The 12585-nt window shown below is 34.6% G+C and overlaps 3 protein-coding genes across 3 annotated transcripts; 1 reads left to right on the top strand and 2 right to left on the bottom strand.

Moving 5' to 3' along the window:
* Positions 1 to 1748: 1748 nt before the first annotated feature.
* Positions 1749 to 2123, bottom strand: LOC123896640. The gene has a single exon (XM_045947007.1). The coding sequence runs from the start codon at positions 2121 to 2123 to the stop codon at positions 1749 to 1751; it is 375 nt and encodes a 124-aa protein (XP_045802963.1).
* A 2622-nt stretch (positions 2124 to 4745) lies between these two features.
* On the bottom strand, positions 4746 to 6388 carry LOC123896638. Its single transcript, XM_045947006.1, has 4 exons — positions 6304 to 6388; positions 5818 to 6099; positions 4936 to 5541; positions 4746 to 4792 (listed from the first exon to the last, which is right to left on the bottom strand). Exons 1-4 carry the CDS (start codon positions 6386 to 6388, stop codon positions 4746 to 4748), a joined length of 1020 nt encoding a protein of 339 aa, XP_045802962.1.
* A 1510-nt stretch (positions 6389 to 7898) lies between these two features.
* LOC123899575 (protein TOC75, chloroplastic-like) lies at positions 7899 to 12347 on the top strand. The gene is made up of 7 exons (XM_045950741.1): positions 7899 to 9183; positions 9285 to 9506; positions 9602 to 9709; positions 9811 to 10002; positions 10111 to 10359; positions 11540 to 11794; positions 11890 to 12347. Exons 1-7 carry the CDS (start codon positions 8029 to 8031, stop codon positions 12127 to 12129), a joined length of 2421 nt encoding a protein of 806 aa, XP_045806697.1. The 5' UTR covers positions 7899 to 8028; the 3' UTR covers positions 12130 to 12347.
* The last annotated feature ends 238 nt before the right edge of the window (positions 12348 to 12585 follow it).

Here is a 12585-nt window from a genome sequence, read left to right as displayed (position 1 = left end):
GCTAGCTAGACACCACTAGTAAGTATTTTTGGCAGAAGACCAAAACACTTTGTTTCTTGACTTCTCCCTTTTCCATTTCCATGCAAGTAAACACCACACCTAACAATTTGGCATTTTCTTAAGAAAAAAGTGACCTTCACCTAATATATGATCATATGATGGTATGATATAAAATGAGGAGAAAGGTTTGAGAGAATATATGGTTATGGAAAAAAGAATGAACACAGAGAAGAGATTGAGCAAGATAAAATAGAGATGAGAGCTAGCTATTGAGCCACAAAATCACATCAACATTTCCACATTCAAACACCAACCTTCTTCATCACACAACAAATTAACCATTATCTTTAACCCCTGTAAAAAATAACCAACAGTAAAATGAAAGAGAGGTAGAGAGAAAGAGATGAAGGAATATCATCACTTGTAGCAAGCTGAGTTGCTGATTGTAGCTTCCAGACTCCTCAACTACATGTGCTAAATAAGTACTCCTCTTGCCTTCATTAATTGAATTGATCAGGTATATTTCAATTTCCAAGCTTTATATGGATTTGAGATCCTCTCCATTTTTTATAAGAAATAAAGATGTTCAAAGACCCATAAAAGAGTTTGGTAACACATTTTAAAAATGATTACTATTTATCTAAATTCAAATAGAACTCAGTTCGTTTGGATTAGTTTTTTTTTTTTTTTTTAATGGGCAAAAGGGGCAGCACCCCTAAAAACAAAGTTAGAAACCACGAGTAAAGCTAATACAAATAAGATCGGTCCAATGAAATAAAACTAGAAACAAATGACATTAAAGATCGTAGGATTTACATTTATAGATAAATCAAATTTAGCTAAACGATCTGCCACTAGATTTTATTCTCTAAAGACATGATTCATACAACCGGATGAACTTCATGAACATTCTTCACATGTGTTCGCGTGGAAGTGAGTGGATGAGCAACTCTCTTCAAGTAGCTTAATAGCCAACAAAGAGTCTGAATAAACTTTAATTTTGTGAAATCCTCTCTCTCACGTCAACGCCACTAAAAAGCAACTATTGTTGTCACGCAAAAGACCTCTATACGGTGTGTGAAGTTCTTTTGCGAGACAATGATAGTCGCTTTTTTAATGGCATTTGTAGCTATGAAAGAGTCTCATGCTTGAATCAAAGTTGTGGGAAAGTCTCTGTGGACTTAAATTGGTATGGGAGATGATTGCAACATTAAAGTTTACTCTGACTCTTTGTTTGCTATTAGCTACTTAAAAGGATTATGCATCCACTCACCTCTTCGCACACTTGTGGAGAATGTTCATCATGAGAATACAGATGAATATGGATCCATGTTTTTAGATAATCAAATAAAGTGACGGATCATTTAACGCTGTTGGTAGGGACATTGCATGTATAATGCCGGGATCAGGGTTCGAACCCTGATACTCCCACTATTTCACTTTAACGACGACTTTTATAAATGAAGATTTTCTTTTTTCTTTTTAATTAATTTGGCACTAATGACCATTTTACAACTAAAATTGAAATTTGAATATAGTACTATAATTTACAATGCTAAGTTAGCACCGTCCTCATGTGTGTAACATTTGAATTGGTTGTGATTGTAAATTAGTAAATAAAAGCTAAACAACTATTGTAATTAATTCAATGAATGCAATGGATGGGGAAGTGCAGAATTCCCTCCCTCCTGTGGAAAAATTCCACAACTAGAAAAATATAAAAAGAAAATGTGAGGTGATGATATAATTCATTGGGCATTGTTGACGAAAACACATTGGTTTTGGAAGAAACTACACAAAGAAGATGGACTTGGATATGAAGCAATTGCTGGATGTTCCCACCCTTTTGATCCCGGCGTCGAAGATGATGAACTACTACTACCCTCATCTATGCTATCCTCTGATTTAAGAGCTTGAAGGGCAATGTCTGCATAGATTAATGGCTTTGGAGATAAAATAAGTGGTGATAATAATGGAATAGCCCTTGAAGGATCACCAAAAGGGTTAGAGGGACGTTCATTAAGAACCATATGAATGTCTAGAGAGGCTGGTGCATGTTTTTGGAGCCTTGTAGGGCACCCTCCTTTACCTCTCTTTATCAATAATTCACTTTTGTTCTCCATTAAAATAATAATTATTATTTATATATTGTTTCGTTCAAAATTCAGATATTATCAAGAACGATGGATAGAGTATTGTATTGTATTGATCTCGTTGTGATGATAGATCGATGAAAGAAATTATAATGTAAAATGTTACAATGTTCGATTATGTAATCGAGGTTTTTAAGAAGCTTTATAAAGATAAAACAATAATACTTTGAATAACACTCATAACATAATATTGTTGATCATGTCCAAAAATGTAGTTAGATTTGATTTAAAAGGAATGTGTCAAAAAGGGACAAGACAGAGGGGATGGTAGAATTGACTCTCCTTTTTTAACGGTTAACAATTGTAAGTTAGCAACAAAATGATCCTAAGTTTGGTGTGTCTTATAGCTTTTCTAGGAACCTTTGTCCCAATAGTCAAAATTTGATCACATTGAAAGTCATGGTTTTTTAGTTCATTCATTCACTGTTATTATTAGCATGATAATATTATATTATTCAATGTTTTTTTTTAAAGGATATTATTCAATGTTTTTTTCATCAGTTGTGACTTCATGTTGTTGTGGAAAATGGTTATAGGTAAATATTATAGCCATGTTTTACTGTTAATAGGACTGAAAGTTTCCAAGTAATCCCTATTAATAGTCAATACACTTTTTTGTTTTTGGGATGGTAACAAGTGTTTCCATTCGAATTTGGCTGTCTTGCCAACTATTTTACTTTTGTTTTTGGGTTTTCATATTGCATCAACTAAGGTGTGCATTATATATATCAGACTACTCAAACTCCTCACTACTAGACCAAACCTAGTGGCTTATCTTTGATCATTAATATTTTGGCTGACATATTAAGAAATAATATACTACTAGATATGTTAATGTTACCTTAGCACAAGACGTGCTAACATAACAGAAACATTACAAGATAAAAAGTCCATAAAAAATAGTACAAGCATAAAAGATTAACCACATTTAAGAGGATTTGTCCTCCAATGATAACAATCATAACGAAAACCAAAGCATTTTGAAGTGATCCACCACCAAGAGCTAATAATGACCCTCTCAAAAATATCATCTATGGATATAACCTTTTACCGAAATAAACAACTATTTCTTCTTTCCATATCGACCAAGAGCATGCCAACCAAATAATAATGAAGATGCCCTTCTCAAACTTGATATTATTAACTAGACCACAAAATTGTCGACCATGAACAACGGGTGAATTTGATAATGCGCTACGAACATCCAACCAAACTAGAATACAACCCCCAAACTTTACTAAAAACAAGGCATTCAAAAAGTATGTGATTCAAGCTTTCAGCACAAGAACAACCCTTTTTGCCATTAATTTACTTTTTACAAGTAAAATTTATTTAATTTATACTTTTGATTTATTTCTTTTTTTACTCAACGGATACTTTTTTTAAATGAATTGAAGTTTCGGGACAAATATTTTTTAAAGAATAAAAACTAATGACATAGATATTACTCCTCTATCTCATGTAGAATCAAGCAAGATGGCTCTAGAGAAGTCAGGAGGGAGCATTTACCATGGATCAACAACCAACTGCTTCAAAATATAAGGAAATATCAATAAGGATAATTTAGTAAATTTAATTTGTATTTTACATAAAATTCTTATAATTGTAACCACTTGCCATACTCATTTTAAATTTTGGTTCAAACTCTAATCTACCCTGCTCCAAATGCAGCTAAAATCTCAAACAATGATGTTAAAATCGCGATTTAAAACGTAAAAAACCATAGATTTAACGTTTTTAGATCAGTATTTTGAGTTAAATCGCTGGTAGAATTGTTTTTGGATATAATCGTTTTTGGGTTAAATTGTAGTCTAAAAAGATTTTCAATGATTTAAATTGCTCTAAAATCGCTGAATCATATAAAATCGTTTGTTTTTACCCTTTGAGACGATTTTACCTTCTTTTTATTGCGAGTTTTAAAAAGCCCCATTTTATATCGGGAGAAGATCAAATTTGATGAAGTTGAAGATGAAGACATTGATGATGATGTTGAAGGATTGAACATTTTATCATGTTGACGATGAAAACAATTGTTTTTTTGAACTTGAAAAACTTATGAAATTTGAACCTCTCTTGTTTTTTGGATAATTTTCTGGATGTTACTTCGATGATTTGGTTTGTAATTTATGTGGTTTGATCCAAGTTTATAAATATTACATTTTATTATGGTGATTTAGTATATTTTTAATTTTAAATTAAGTTGAAATTTTAAACTATTGATGCATTTATAATATTATATAAGTATATATATTATTGATCCCGCAACTGTGATCGGAGGAAGTTGGAACCACTTGATGTCAAAAGTGACTCCGAACTAGATTAGGCAGATTAAGCAGTCTAATTCCTACGCACTACTTGTACACATTTTTAGGTAATCTGTTGCACACACCACTTATAGTTACTTTATTCCATACAAAACTAATTTTACACAATGTTGAAATTGATGTTTTTAATCTAATTATTATTGGGCACATATACACAAAATACCGAAAATACATACATAGATATATACATACATATACTGACATATAGTGAATACAAATGGTGATATATACAGAAGTGTAGAAAGTACATAATTGCAATAAATAACTTTTAATTTGTCTGAAGAATTCTTCCATGGTTCTCCGCTCCTTGACCAACTGCAAAATGTGGAATGATCACATAAATCAGATACATCAGTTATTCAATTGACCTGAAAAAAAAATCTTTGTTTATATATAAAACCAGAAAGAGTATAGTTTAAGTACATTGTTTAAGAAAAATGTGCTTATAATTAATTTACCTTCATGAGTAGTAGTGTTGCTTATTTGTGAAGAATTAGCACGTGTTGTAGGACTTTTTACAAAATATTTTTGTTGTGGTTGTTCATCATTTCTTAGCAAAGAATTTACAGCTCCTTTCACCTTCTCAATCACACTAATACCATTAGAACTTCTCCTAGGACTCATTAATGATTGAGAATTATTTGGACTTTTTGGACTAGTAGCAAACTTCACATGACTCAATGGCGAAGATGAGGACGGTGAAGAATTATTTCGCATCATTGATGAACTCAAAGGAGCAACAGGAGTAATTATAGAAGTAACATGAGGTTTTGAGGAAGCAGAATGAGTTAATGCCTTTGCTGTTTTATCAACAATGGTTGGTGTGAGTTTTTCATGAGTCATTGTTGTGTCTTGATTTGGGCTATTAGTAGTTGTTGATGATGTTGCAAGTTGAGGAGTTATTGTTGTTGAGGATTTGACAGGACTAAGTGCATTTTGTTTATCTTGTTGTTCTCCTGGTTTCGTCGTCTTCAAAACGCGCTTCTCAGAGATTACTGGATTTGCTCTTGGATGTTGTCTTGCATTTTCTTTGTATTCTTCAGGGGCTAGCTCTGATTCATAGACTGAAATAATAATAATGGAATAAGAAAGGTTAGAATGAATAATTAAAGAAAAAAATCTTTGCAAAAATGAATCACCTAGGACTAATTAAGGTTTTAAATCACGGCCGAAATATCATGACCGTTAAGAGTTTCATATTGGTTGAAAGATGATTTGAAAAATGTTTATAAGTGGAGACTCTTAACAATGACTGATGCGATCATGGTTGCAGCCACGATTGTGGTCCATTTTTAAAATAATGTTAGTATAAGAATTTAGTAATTATGTTTATTAATTACTTGGAGCTCCAAGGTATTCGGCATCTTCTTCTTCTCCTTCTTCATCTTCTAAACTAACACCCCAAGACGGAGTGAAATTATCTTCGTCCTGGCGTCTCCTACTGAGGCTGTTGCGTGATACTAATTTCTTGGCTCTCTCCTTCACTTTGCTGAGAACCGATTTTCTCTGATATAGGCCTTGATCTTCTTCAGGGTCATGGTGCTTCACCTTCTCGAAGTACGAAGACGAAGGGGAAGAAGGGGAGGTGGAGTAGGTTGGTGACATCCTTGAGGATTCCCCTCCTGCACATGAAAACAGAATATACATGAATATGATATTTCGAACATAATTAATAATAGCCTTTGATTTGTTGATAGATTGTTTACTTGTTTGACAAGGTATACAACATTTTTGTTAGCAACTAGTACAAGTGTACAACATAATTAAGCTATAGCTAAGATTATGATTAATAATTGTTTAAGATTAAAAAAGGATTAATTAATTACCTCGGAGGAATTGTTCCATGGTAGCAATGCTAGGACTTCTTGTTGTAGTATCAACATGTTTGCAAGCACGTTCTGTCTGAGGCATTTTTCTCAAAAAGTTCCCTGAATATTGCAATGTGATTAACCTTTTAAAGTAACCTTGTTTTTATATTTTGATTAATTTCTATGGTTAATAAAAAAAGGGTAAAAATGTAACACAAAATGAACCGTGGTGGAGCAATTGCTTTTAAAGAAGGTTTACATTTGTGGACACATTTTTTGCACGTTGGAGAATCACAAATTTTCTAGCTACTAAACCAAATAAGTACTTTACCTTAAATAGTAATTTGACCAAGCCATGATAACAAATTGAATCTTTATTTTCAATAAAGGGAAAATAAATTGAAAATTGAAACACTTAGATTCTTAATATATGGTACGAAGAGGACAGAAAACTAAGAAACTATGTATATCCAAATATTTTTAGGTATAGAAGTCTCAAATTTGTCATAAAAAAGAAGTTTATAGAGCTCACGGAGTTTACATCCTTGTATAATTAAAAGAGTTTAGTGACAAATTAAAGTTAGTCATTTGGTCGGTACATTGATTTTCCTCCCTCTAATTGTATGATGAAATTGGACTTGTTAGTCTCAGGCTAAAAGGTTGCAAATGTGTTGCACCAACGTGGGGACCGATCCACTAAACTTGCAATTATCTAAAATCATGTTAATCAAAATTTTAGAATCACTTTTCACAATGAGTTGAGGAATACGCTTTCGCCAAGTCATATCTAAACCAAGATGCATGCTCCATAGTTCAACATGAAGTTCATCACACACTCCAATCTTCAAAATATAGTCTTTTTTAAAGTTGCGAAAGAGGACTCCACATCCTCTCTTTTTTCTTAATGGCGAGGACTCCACCTTCTTTGTGAGCATCATCACAGTTGAGTCTTATCCAACCTTCAAGGGTTTATTTCAATCTATGCAGATTGTCTCCTTTATGTGAAGATTTCTATCACATGTTTTGGATCACCAACACAAGGTTATTTTGAATCCTTTTTAAAATAAAGATGCAATATTCTATAAAAAAAATGGATATCACAAGTACTAAAGTTTAAGTGTATAAATACTCAAATGATGTATCTATTACTAATATATTAAAATCGATTACTACCAAATTTATTAATTTATCCTTATTATTTTTAATTACGTCGCAAGTTGATATATTTAGGAATAAGGGCTAAACTTAAAGTTGGTAATTTTGAAAGAAAAAAAAATACAAAATAAATAGCATCCTAGCCCTAGACCTGATACATTTGAACCCCAAACCCAACACCATATTTATTTATTTATTTATTTATTTATTTATTTATTCATTATTATAAATTTCTAGCAACTAAAGATCAAAGGAGTTAAGGTTCCCTCCATTTATTTTCTCTCCATTTATTCTCCATTTAGAGAGAGATAGACACATGAAAAAATTAGTGGGATCCACAAATTAGTGGGACCCACTTTTAATGGGTCCCATTAATTCTTAATGTGTCTATCTCTCTCCAAATGAAGAATAAATGGAGGGATAATAAATGGAGAGAACCTAAACTCAGATCAAAGAGTCTAAATAATGAAAACAAAAACAAAGCATTTGATTTCGGGAAGCAAAAACCCATCATAAACCCTCTTTTCTCTGTCTCTTTCTTTCTTTCTCTTTTCACTTTTGTTCTATCCGTCGCAACCGTCGCAAACAATGATTTCTTCCCTTGTTGTTCCCTCCCCCAAAATCGGCGTTGGGCTTTCCTCCAATCGTAACAAAAACAACAACAAACCCCCTCTCCCCAAAACTAACTCTTGTTCACAACCCTTTAGCATAACCCTCCCGGGGAACCAAAATCGCCGTCGCCGTGTCTTAAAAACCCTCTCCACCACCCTCACCGTTACCTCCGCAACTTCCATCGCTCACCACATTATTCGCAACGGAAACAACGGCGGCTTTGGTGGTGGAAGTAATGGTGGCGGTGGTGGTGGTGGTGGAGGATGGTGGTTTGGTGCTGGTGGTGGTGAACATTTCGGTGGTGGTGGAGGATGGTGGTGGCGGTGGTTTTTTACTCCGGCAGCAGCAATTGCTGATGAAAATCAATCTGATGAGTTTGATTCTCATGGTATGCCTGTAAATATTGCGATTCAATTGAACAAACTTAGTGGATTTAAAAAGTATAAGGTTTCTGATATTATATTCTTTGATCGGAATCGGAAAACAAATGTTGGTTCCGAATCCGATGATTCCTTTACCGAGATGATTACTATTGTTCCTGGAGGAGTGTACACTAAAGCTCAACTTCAGAAAGAATTGGAGACTTTGGCATCAAGTGGAATGTTTGAGAAGGTTGATTTTGAAGGAAAAACTAATGCAGATGGAACAATAGGAATCAAGGTTTTGTTTAGTGAGAGTACTTGGGAAATTCCTGAAAAATTTCGTTGTTTAAATGTCGGTACAATGCCGCAGACAAAGCCGGTTGAATTGGATCCTGATATGACTGAAAGGGAGAGGATGAAATACTTTTTGAGTCAAGAGAGGGAATACAAAAGGAGGATGGATAAGGCGAAGCCGTGTATTTTGCCTAAGACGGTACATATGGAGGTTATGGATATGTTGAGGAAAGAGAAGACTTTGAGTGCTAGGTTGTTGCAGAAGATAAGGGATAGAGTTCAGAAGTGGTATCATGATGAAGGGTATGTTTGTGCTCAAGTGGTTAATTTTGGAAATCTTAACACTAAAGAGGTTTGTTGTGAGGTTATTGAAGGAGATATTAGTAAATTGTCTGTTCAGTTTCTCGATAAGCTCGGCAATGTCGTTGAAGGCAATACTCAAGCCTCTGTCATACATAGACAGCTTCCCAAAGAGGTATAATACAATATACATTGCATAGTGATTTTATTTTTTATGGTAAAACTGCTCATTGGTTTTAGTTACTCACTTGATTCATGTTTGTATTGGATTAACAGCTGTTTCCGGGTAACACCTTTAACATTGAAGCAGGGAAGCAAGCTTTAAGAAACATACATTCCCTTAATTTGTTTTCAAATATTGAGGTTAATCCACGGCCTGATGAGAGTAGTGAGGGAGGCATAAATGTTGAAATTAAGGTAAAAGAGGCGGATCAGAAGACAGCTGAAGTCAATACTGAATGGAGTATTGTTCCTGGACGAGGAGGCTATCCCACTCTGGTATTTCCATAAAATTAAATATCAATTTTCTTCAACAACTGATGGGTCTTTTCTGCTCAATTAATCTGATTGTTTGCTGTTCAATTTTTGTTCAGGCCTCACTTCAACCCGGTGGAACTATTAGTTTTGAGCATCGAAATCTTCAAGGACTGAATAGAGCTGTTAGTGGTTCTATAACAACCAGCAACTTCCTCGACCCTCAGGTACTCTTGAGCTAGTCTGCTGAGTTTCGTCATTTTATTCTGCAAATAGTTGTGTTTCGTCAATATTGGTATCTGAAAATGTCCATCATGTTTTCTCCTAGGATGATCTTGCATTTAAGCTAGAGTACGCACATCCATATTTGGATGGTGTAGATAATCCACGGGACCGTACTCTCCGTGTAAGCTGTTTCAATAGCCGAAAGCTAAGTCCGGTATTCACTGGAGGGCCTGGGCTGGATGAAGTGCCACCAATATGGGTTGATCGTGGTGGTGTCAAAGCTAATATAACAGAGGCAAGTTACTTGTTCTTTATTGTTATGTGAACTCATAAACCTTGGAGTGCCTATTTAGGCTAATGTGGTGATTTTTATCTTAATTTTTATGGTTTGTGTGCCGAGCAGAATTTCACGCCACAGAGTAAATTCACTTATGGACTTGTAATGGAAGAGATAAGAACTCGTGATGAAAATAGTCAAATCTGTGGAAATGGTCAAAGAGTATTACCTAATGGTGGAATTAGTGCAGATGGACCTCCTACCACCCTCAGTGGTACTGGCGTTGACCGCATGGCATTTTTACAGGCAAATATCACTCGTGATAACACACGTTTTGTGAATGGTGCTATAGTTGGAGAGAGAAATATGTTCCAGGTGACTTATCTAATCCTAGCACTAAATGTCTTTAAAGTTGCTCAGGTGGATGCTTTATACCTTTTTATTATTCTTGTGGGTTTTGGTAATAGTTACCAAAAAAAGAACCATTTCTGAATATTCTTTCAGCTTTTTGTTTTGCTAAAAATTCAAATCTTGACTTGGGTGGGGAAATAAGATGTTCTGAAGAAGACAAAGTGGTGTAAGGGCAGAGGCTGTTATCTCTGTACAGATGCTTTTTATATGTTTTGAACCCGAGTGATGCTTTTCTATTAGCTCTCTCTCGAGTAAAGTTTGCTAGTTGTACCCTTTTGGATCAATACCGAAGTTGGCATATAAAACATTAAAACTTATCTAACATGACAGAAGTAGCTAGAATATGCTATAAGGATATTACCTTACCGTGCAGTGACTTGTAGTCAATACTGTGCCGTAGTGTCTTAGTAGAATGGCCGGTGGCCGCTATCGAAAGTCTGTAGCAGAGCTGTAACGACTGCTATAGCAGCTGTTCGCACCACGACAACTGCTAAATGTTTCAGGGTCAAAATCCCGTGGTATCAGTTTTTATTTTATTTTTTGAATTTGAATTTTAATGTTTATTTACTGTAAGGCCTTCAGATGCTTTAACTTGTTTGTTTTATTGACTTTTTTTTGTTGTATTTCTATGTTTTATTATTTTATGAATATTTCATGAACTTTAAGTATTATTTTTATTTTCAGCATGTATATATTAATCTTTAATAAGCATATAAAATTCAGAATAGCGCCCTCCGGCTGTAGTGCTTTTTAGCTTGGCCTCTAGGCATTGTTGTCCTGTATTGATAATTATGGATCTTATATGAATTCAAGATGGTAATGGTAGTTTAGTGTATCTGATCTTTTTGAGGTTAACTTGTTAGAGGATCATAACTCGGCTAATGTTAGCATGATTCCATCTTTTGGATGTGGGAGCATTCTTTTTAACCAACAACCAAACCTTTTCCATTATATGACCCCGGCTGGGTAAACCAATACAGTTGAACTCTACCTACAACACATTTTCAGTTAACCCTTTTAATTCAAGGTCCAATTTGCAGTACCTTCGAGGACAAGATATTGATGTTTTTTTTATTTATTTTAACTCTTGAAGTATGCTATACCAATACTTTCTGATTACCGGTTCTACAATTGCAAACTGCAGGTAGATCAAGGCCTGGGCATAGGCACCCAGCTCCCATTCTTCAATCGCCACCAGCTAACTCTGACACGATTTATCCAATTGAAGTCTGTGGAGGAAGGAGCTGGTAAACCACCACCACCAGTGCTTGTCCTCCACGGTCGCTATGGCGGTTGTGTTGGTGATCTTCCAAGCTATGATGCGTTTACTATTGGAGGCCCTTATTCTGTTAGGGGTTACAACATGGGTGAGCTTGGTGCTGCTAGAAACATGGTGGAGGTAGGAATGACTAGACTCATTTTATGATTCTTCATCAAGATTTGATTTTAGTTAATTTTTATTATCTGTGTACTAATTTCTTTTTCTATCTACAGCTTGCAGCTGAGTTACGGATACCTGTTAAAGGCATGCAATTGTATGGGTTCGCGGAGCATGGCAACGATCTAGGGAGTTCAAAGGATGTTAAAGGAAATCCTACAGAAGTCTATAGGCGAATGGGTCAAGGTTCATCTTATGGGGTTGGTGCTAAGCTTGGTCAGGTGAGAGCAGAATATGCCATTGATCATAACTCAGGAACTGGTGCATTATTTTTCCGTTTCGGAGAGAGGTTTTAAGTTGTAAATTAGTCACAGTATATTGTTAAGAGGCTTTATTAAACTACATTTTTTGTTTAATTGGACGCAGTGCTAATATAGAGTAATAGACTCTATTTTTTATTAGATGCTTTTTATTTTTTGCGGCGCAGCGCCGGCTAGTGATCATTACAAAGTCCACAAGTACAAATATGAACTTTCATTGATAAATATAATTGTTCGATGTTTTTATTTTGACAGGATAATTGTCTGATGATTAAGGATTTGAATATTGATCATTTGTCTGCATAATATAAGTAAATTCTTATATCTCATGTTTTGGACTTTTGTCCTAAAACATGTTTGTCCAATGTTCGCATAAAAAGCTTTAGAGTTTCACTATATTTCCACATTTTCTTGGTTTCATGTCACCAAAAATACATCCCCGATTGAAGTTGTAGCCCGGTAGTGATTAGTATCTCTGTTAAGTCATTTTAC

Source organism: Trifolium pratense, linkage group LG7 (genome assembly GCF_020283565.1).
Source record: "Trifolium pratense cultivar HEN17-A07 linkage group LG7, ARS_RC_1.1, whole genome shotgun sequence".
Lineage (NCBI taxonomy): Eukaryota > Viridiplantae > Streptophyta > Magnoliopsida > Fabales > Fabaceae > Trifolium > Trifolium pratense.
Note: the sequence above shows the minus strand (reverse complement) of the source record. Positions and strands in the feature narration are given on the sequence as shown.